At 39.6% G+C, this 7,939-nt stretch overlaps 2 protein-coding genes across 2 annotated transcripts; one reads left to right on the top strand and one right to left on the bottom strand.

The window, feature by feature from the left end:
* Nucleotides 1–420: 420 nt before the first annotated feature.
* Nucleotides 421–3,557, bottom strand: LOC146322274 (uncharacterized). The gene is made up of 8 exons (XM_084725105.1): nucleotides 3,497–3,557; nucleotides 2,644–2,773; nucleotides 2,072–2,441; nucleotides 1,755–1,974; nucleotides 1,329–1,552; nucleotides 1,074–1,218; nucleotides 844–953; nucleotides 421–732 (listed from the first exon to the last, which is right to left on the bottom strand). Exons 1-8 carry the CDS (start codon nucleotides 3,555–3,557, stop codon nucleotides 421–423), a joined length of 1,572 nt encoding a protein of 523 aa, XP_084581231.1.
* Nucleotides 3,558–4,221: 664 nt separating this feature from the next.
* Nucleotides 4,222–6,964, top strand: LOC146322275 (uncharacterized). Its single transcript, XM_084725107.1, is given in 8 exon segments — nucleotides 4,222–4,292; nucleotides 4,868–4,949; nucleotides 5,258–5,320; nucleotides 5,535–6,146; nucleotides 6,149–6,192; nucleotides 6,327–6,384; nucleotides 6,666–6,731; nucleotides 6,947–6,964. Coding segments are annotated over 8 exon segments (1,014 nt in total).
* The last annotated feature ends 975 nt before the right edge of the window (nucleotides 6,965–7,939 follow it).

The following is a 7,939-nucleotide window of genomic DNA, read 5'->3' on the forward strand; positions in this document are numbered from 1 at the left end:
ATTATATTTAACGTGCACATGAGTACAACAAACATGACAGCCTCAAGGCTAAAAGGCAAAAGTGACACTTGAATACACTTATACTCACACAGATATACAGTATATACACTCACACAAAGTAGTGTGCATGCAGCTGCATATCAGTTGGACACAGGCAACAAATTATTTCCTGCTTAAAATCACCCAACAGAAATTATAACTAGTGCAAAACAGACCGTGTGTGTGTGTGTGTGTGCGTGCGTGTGTGTGTGAGAGAGAGATGATATGAGGTGGTGAGAGTGTGGGTGGAGCCTAAACTGACAGGTATAATAACATACATAACAATATATAAACATCTGATACAGTGCCAGTGACCTCAACAAACTGTATTACTCAAGGCAAACATTAATGGAACCAGACATTAGCTTTGATATTTATGTACTACTCTGTGATGAATCTTTTCCACTCAGCCATAGCTTTCTTATATGAGGATGTCATGTCTCTGTCATGTATGTTGTCCATTAAGACCTCTGTTTGCACCACAGAGAGGAGTGTGGCTATGCATTTCGGGTAGGTGAGGTGAAAAGTGTAGTAGCATGCCATTATGTACATCACGCTGTTAGGGATGTCCTCTTTTGGGAAGATGAACATAGGCATTGTGCCAATAGCCAGGATGCAGTTGGTCTCACACACAATGACGACGGGGCTGAGCAGTGGTCTTCCCTGGAGGAAGGTGTTGGGGTCTTCGGCAGACTGAAACACAAAAAGAAAAACAATCACACACAATTCATTGTTGAGAGACTGTGGTCAAGTAATGGAACACAAGAAAAACTGTACGCTGTCATACATGCATGAATTTCTTACCTCAAGGATGTGAAGGATACCCTCACTCGCATGCCCCAACTTCTTGGGTGGAGCAACGGGCGATGGAAACAGGTCCGGCAAAGCCTTCATCATGGCAATGGTTTGCTTTACTGTGAAAAACAAAACCATCTAACTTTATTTACTGCAATCAGTTATTAAAAAAAAAACAAAAAACAAAACAAATCATTAAACAAACATGGCCAACAACTTTCTATTAGGTCTGTAATTACCTTTATTTGACGATGGAGGCCTCATGACTTTTTTGAAGACCCCATAAAACTGGGCCTTTTCACAAAAGGACCCCCAGCGATCCTTCAGCTCGGGTACCAAGTGGGACTTTCCTTGAGTGAGAATCCTCTGCAGTTCACCCATGATCTGCCACAAAAAGACATGTAGAAAATATCTTTAAAAATAAAATATCAGTATAAATGTTTTACTACTACAATCTTATCAAATATAAACTTAAAATGATTTGATTTGCTTACATGATCCACTTCTCTGAAGCAGGGATATGCATGAAGAATTTTGGTAGGTCTATCCTGCTCTTTCATAACATCCGAGTCAATGTAAGCCCGTCTTGCTTGGTATTCAAGGTCCAAGAGCTGGGCAACATCCTTCTTGTTGGGTCTGGGCTTGGATTTGTATAGCTCCTGCAGAACTCTGTAGTGTCTAGCCTGGTTCTGTGGGCTGTCAGTAGTTTCAGGTCCTTCTGTTGAAATGAATTTACTATCACTGTTTCTACCATTACAGTTTTAAGATATATAACAAAAACAAATACCCAAAGTATAATGAAATAATAATTAATTTAGTTTTATATTTAAAAAAAAAAAAAAACCTCATTAAAGCATCCCCCCTTGTCAATACTATTAGTAGTTTTAACACCAAAACACAATCTCAATATGTGCTCTTACCATCCAACTGTTCACCCTCTGGGGAACTGCTTGCTTGTGGTGATCCTTCCAAGATTATGGTGGAAGCATTGGACTCAGTGTCATCAGCGGATGACTCCAGGCTGCTGCTACTCTCAAAGCTAATGCCCCGTCGCCTCTTTCTCGAAGGAGTTGCTCCCTGCTTCTTTTTAGCTGGTGTCACATTCTGGACCCTTTTCAAAAGCTGCTTCTTCACAGATTCCTGACAAAAACACAAAACAGATTGTGTAAAAATTACATTAATCAAAATGAAATGAAACCATACAAGCACTGATCCTAAATAAAGCATATCCTCCTACCCACTCAGCTCGACCGGCTGCAGACCTGTCCCGCAGCATTGGGTAGTACTCAATGAGATGCTTAGCCATCACAGTTAGCTCACGGCTGCATGGATATTGGAAATCATCCCCTGCAGCTCTCTTGATGGAAATCATGCTTGTTACTGTATTTCTTATTAAGCGACAGCGAAGCTCTTTGGAAAGTGTATAGCCCTCTTCTTGTCCAGCACGCTGTTTTTCAAAAAAGGTGGTTCTTGACTGCTCCAGCTCTGTGTCTGTGTATACGACATATTGCGGGCTTACAAACTGTACAGTTCTGCTCTTAACACGTTGGTCTCCTAGGTTTGAAGGGGGGAGAGAAGTGGGGGAGGAAGAAAGCATGGGCACAGGGGTTGAGGTAGCGGGGTAGTGGGAGCTGGCAAGCTCACAAGTCCCAGAGGAGGTGCCTGGTTTGTCTGAATCCTCACCCTGAAAAAGACAAGCATTTATCATAAGTCAATAGCAGTGCATTAGAAACAACTACCATAAAGGCAATGCCTCACTGAAATTATGAATCACGGCATGATCAAATCTCCACAATGTTAAAATGTAATATCACCTGATTTTCTCCATGTGTCATCTTCCAAATGGCTCTCCTTCTTAAAAAGTGCTCAGGCCCCGGAAAGAGATCACGCAAGTCCTCCTTAGAAAGACTTGGGAGCATGTCTGTGCTGATATTAGCAGCTGAAATACACAAACAGCCACATTATAAATATACAGTATAATTTAATAAACTGGTTGTTAAGTCACAATCTGTATTCAAAGGGTAAGAATGTGCTAATGGTGGCAGCAGAGAAGCACACATCCAAGCAGGAAGGAGGTCAAGTCTTTCCACCATTTCAACTAAAGGCAGAAATGATTTTATCTATTTTATGATTTTATCTGATTTTATTTATTAACCCTATCAACCAATATTTCCCATTAATTAAGGAGACTTTCTCCCATCTCCTTCAGTGTGGGCCCCTTGGACTCAGTGTCTCTCTTACCCACACACGTGCACAGATAGCATGGGAACATAAATAAATGCTGAGCTGCTAAACAGTTAATTGTACAGTGTTGCAATGACCGAGCAAGTATAATATTACACCCCCCTCCTTCCCTCCCAAACTGTGCAGAGAGTCAGACCCTCCCGCCATGTCATGCTAACATTAGCCAAAAAAGTAAGCCAAAGCTAAATGAAGCTAACTACCTACATTCTGTACCATAATACGGATTCTGGCAATAAAACACTATCAATAATTTTTTTTAAGGTGTGACTGTTTGTGTAGTTACTAATTAACTGCTCATAGCCTCCATGTAACAGGTCAGCAAGTAAACCAGTTTATTAAAATTAGCATGCGACTACGTGTTAGCCAACTTCACAATTAGCTTAACTCCCAAAGACAGAAAAAAGCAAATTAACATTACCTTTCAACACTGCGAATGCTGTAGGATCCATACCCGAAAAAGCCCCTCCATCTTCATCCATGGCGTCGCGAGTTCAGAGGAGTTGCAAAGGCCAGACAGCACGACAAAGGTCAGCTAAAGACAAAGCTAGTTTAGGCGGCAGCTGCACCTGAACTGACTATTGACTGACCCCTTGTGGCGCGTTCCCAATTGGAAGGTACTATGTCATAAGATGGGTGGGGGAGGACAACGTACATGTAAATATTATATAAATGGAGAATATGACTAACTGACAGAGTCATACTTTGAAATTCATACAGAATATTTAAAGACTTATCACTGCAACCAGTCACTCCTATACATTATAAATACTACTAATAAAAAAAATTAATAATATTCATAGAGCTCCCCTATTTTTGTAGATAATGGTGAAGTACTTAAGCTATTTCATTTCACTTTTCCCCGTCGTTTTCGGAGACTACAGAAGAAACTCCAACAGTGCATGTTTTGAATATAACTTTGTTAATTTAAAATGATTTGGCGGTGCGTTATCTGCCTTGTTTTCATCACTTTTTCACTGAAACTTTTATTGAGCCACATCAATCGAATGCACAGCCGCAGTCCGGATTTCAGGTTGCTGTGTGGTATTGACGGGTGTACTGAGGAATATCGAGTGTATAACTCATTCTATCATCATGTAAAGAGAAGACACGCCAAACATCTTCTTCCAAGCACCAATCCAGGAGATGGCAACCACGCAACGGAACATCCACAAGAGGAAAGCCAAGAGCTGCCAACAGAACTGCTTCAGGAGCAGGTGAGTAACTATTAGACCCATTTTTTTTCTTCCATGACATCCTGTTAACTTTAGCAAAGATATTCTTTGGCTTAAGGACCCTCTGACTGACTTTTGACTTTTTTCTTGTTCCAGTGGGTGAAACTAATGTTGACAAAGGGATGATTTACAATCGGAAGTTTGTCTGTTGTGTTTTATTTTGAAATTTACCGGATGCCCTGTGCGCTTGACTTCCGGTGTTGCGATTATGACTCTCTAGTCCGTGAAGTCAAACGCACAGAGCATTTTCAAAATAAAACACGGAAACGCCCCCGATCGTGTATCATCGCTTTGTCAACATTAGTTTCACTTACTGGCACAAACTACCATCGTCAATCAGTCAGAGGGTCTAACAGGTAACAGAACGTCACGCACGAAGAAAAAATGATTATAAGTATGTTTTACTTACATGAAAATATGCTGCTTGGTTTGTTTGAAAATGTTTAAATATAAAAATGAATGAAATACATCTCTGAAATTAAGAAAAACGTCCAGTTATTGGTTCCTTGTGTGATACAGCACAACATTCAACCTGATTATCTTTCACAGGATTGCAGCATCACCAGCTCTCCACTACTCTGTACAACTGACACAGATGAAGGGCAAATGGACACAAACCAAGACAGAGCTGTGCAACCGGTAAGTTACTCTCCTGGTGATAGCCCACTGAAATTGACCATCCAAGAACCACGATGAATACTGAGTCCAATAAATTCTCAGCCATTTCATATCAGATTGAAATCCCACACAGTCTGTATTGTTTGTATCAGTATTATTTGACACCTCATGTATGAATGAAAAGACAAAATGTTATGTGACAGCTAAAACATGCTAGATTAAAGGACTATTTATAAGAACTATTTATTCTGTGATTAACATTGTGCCTGACATGTAACTATGAATGTCAGATAAAATCAGGATACTCAATACAATTTCAACTTTTTTAGGATCTGACCACACAGGCCACTGCCTTTGTGATAAATGCTCGGGCCAAGCACCGTCTCTCACAGGTAAAATATTTTTTCAAAACAGACCACAATTTTTATTTGCTTATTTACAGTTACATGTAGTAAAGTAGAACTTGTTGAAAAGGTCCTGTTATGGTTGGTGGTCAGTCTGCCTGCCATGTTCTCCTATTCACTACAGTCATTTGCCTATAATAATGTCCATGTCATGAGCAAAACTACATGTATCATGAAGTTGTGTTATTCTTCTCATTTTCAGAGAGGCATGAATGACATTGTTGCTGGAGTGCAGCAGTACCAGTCGTCACTGGTGAGCAACCTGAGGAGCCAGATAGAGCAGGTGCTAAAGAAGCATTTGGAAAACACATCAGGACACCTCCAAAAAGAAGTAATGGATGTATTTGACAGTTTTGTTGACCCATTCACAAGTGTTACCACAACATTTCGACAGAACAGTGCTATGAAGAAGCAGTTAAGCATTTTGGATGCAGACGAAATTCCAATTTCTCAAACTATATGCAAGAGGAAACGTGGAGCATCACAAGACTTTTTCATTAAAAACAAAGTCTTTCATTACATACCATTGGTCAAAAGTCTAGAGCAATTCTTATCACACCCGAAGATATTCTCTATGATTGAGAAGGGACCACAAAGGTGCAAAGAGGGATTTTTTCAGGACATTGTTGATGGCTTCTTTTTTAAAGCACATCCCTTCTTTTCAGAGAAACCAAATGCATTGAAAATTGTTCTGTACACAGATGAAATAGAGATTTGTAATCCACTCGGATCCTTCACGTCAAAAAATAAACTATTGATGGTGTATTACACCCTAGCAAACATTAATCCAAAATACAGGTCTAAACTGGCTGCTATTAGATTACTTGCCATGGCTAGATCCGTAGACCTCCGTCAGTGTGGTATAGATGTAATATTGAACAGAATCAAAGAAGACATGGATGCATTGTACAATGGTGTTGAAATGCAAACAATTAATGGACAGAAAACTATTTTTGGTGCCGTGGTCTCTGTCTGTGGTGACACTCTGGCACAGCATGAACTGGCAGGGTTCAAGGAGGGCGTTGGCTTTGCCTATAGTAAATGCAGACACTGTGAGTGTTCATTTGAGGACATGCAGTCACACTTCAATGAGGATGCATTTACTAAAAGAACATTGAAGAGGCATATCAGGCAGACCCATGAAATAGAAAAGGCAGATACAGACTTGCTTCGCAACAACTTGAGAACAACATATGGGATCAATCGAAGGAGCAAATTAGTTGAATTCCCTGCCTTTGACATTATACAACAAACTCCTCAAGACATTATGCATGTCATTCTGGAGGGTACAGCTCCTTTGGAAATCAAGAGTGTGTTGCACCATCTTGTTCAGTCAGGAGTGATGGATCTGGACTCTGTGAATTCTGCTATTCTGGGTTTCCCTTATTCCCCTCTGGATGTGAGAGATCGGCCATCCCCAATTTCACTAACTACATTAATGTCAAGTGACGGTAAATTAAAACAGTCGTCTGGGCAAATGCTTGTCCTGCTAAGGACATTACCATTTGTTTTGCGAAGCTTGAATGACAATGCATATGTGCATCTAATAAATGAGCTAATAGAGATTGTGCAGATAGTGTTTGCACCTGTTCTTACCGTTGCAACTGTTTCTAGATTGAAGTCACTGATTGAAACTCATATGAAGCATTGGAAAGAGCTTTTCCCAGAACGCAATATTACACCTAAGCAGCATTATCTGATACATTTGCCATCACAAATTAAATCATTGGGTCCAATGGTTAGACATATGTGTATGCGGTTTGAATCTAAACATTGCCTTTTTAAACAATGGGCTTCGAAGCTCAATTTTAAAAATATTTGCAAGTCTTTGATCAGTCAGAACCAGCTATATGAAAGCTGCCAAAATATTGACCCTTCATTACACCCAATCTTTTCAAATGAAAGAGAGATGGGACCTGTGTCTGAGATTAAAGACCTTCAGTATTTACAAGGAAAACTGAGAGACTTCCTAGGTTATGATGAAGTAAACCACGCTGTGTCAGTCAAATGGCTTATGATAAATGGCAATAAATACACAACACAGAAGTCAATGATCCTTGCCAAAGTAGTAAATGGTAATATGCCAGAATTTGGACTGGTCAAAAACATATATCTTGTTGATTCTAGGCTTTATTGTTTGGAATACCAACCATTTCAAACTATGAACTTTAATAGAAGCGTCATGGCCTATCAAGTTGAGATCCCACACCTTGCGCAGGCTACTGAGTTAGTCGATGCCGAAAAGATGGTGGATTTTACTCCTTATTACACAACTAGCAGCAAAGGCCAAACTTTTGTACAAATAAAGTACTATCTTGGGGATGTAATAGAACTGTACAACAGTGAAACATAACTCATGATGTGTTCCCCAGATACAGTAGCCTTGTAATTTGACCTTGTGATCAAATTATGGTCTGTAGCAGATGAAAACAGTGAAGTTTCTGAATGTAATAATAAGAAACTATGTTTGAAATTGTTTTAAATGTTACACATTAGATGTTTAAATACTGTTAAGTATCAATTTACATTTCTGTGCCAGTGTACTATATGGTTACATACATTCTATTGTTTCATTCATAATAAAACAGTTGATTGCATCTGGCTTCT

This window comes from Lutjanus erythropterus, chromosome 8, assembly GCF_056507025.1.
Source record: "Lutjanus erythropterus isolate fLutEry1 chromosome 8, fLutEry1.hap2, whole genome shotgun sequence".
NCBI classification, from domain to species: domain Eukaryota; kingdom Metazoa; phylum Chordata; class Actinopteri; order Lutjaniformes; family Lutjanidae; genus Lutjanus; species Lutjanus erythropterus.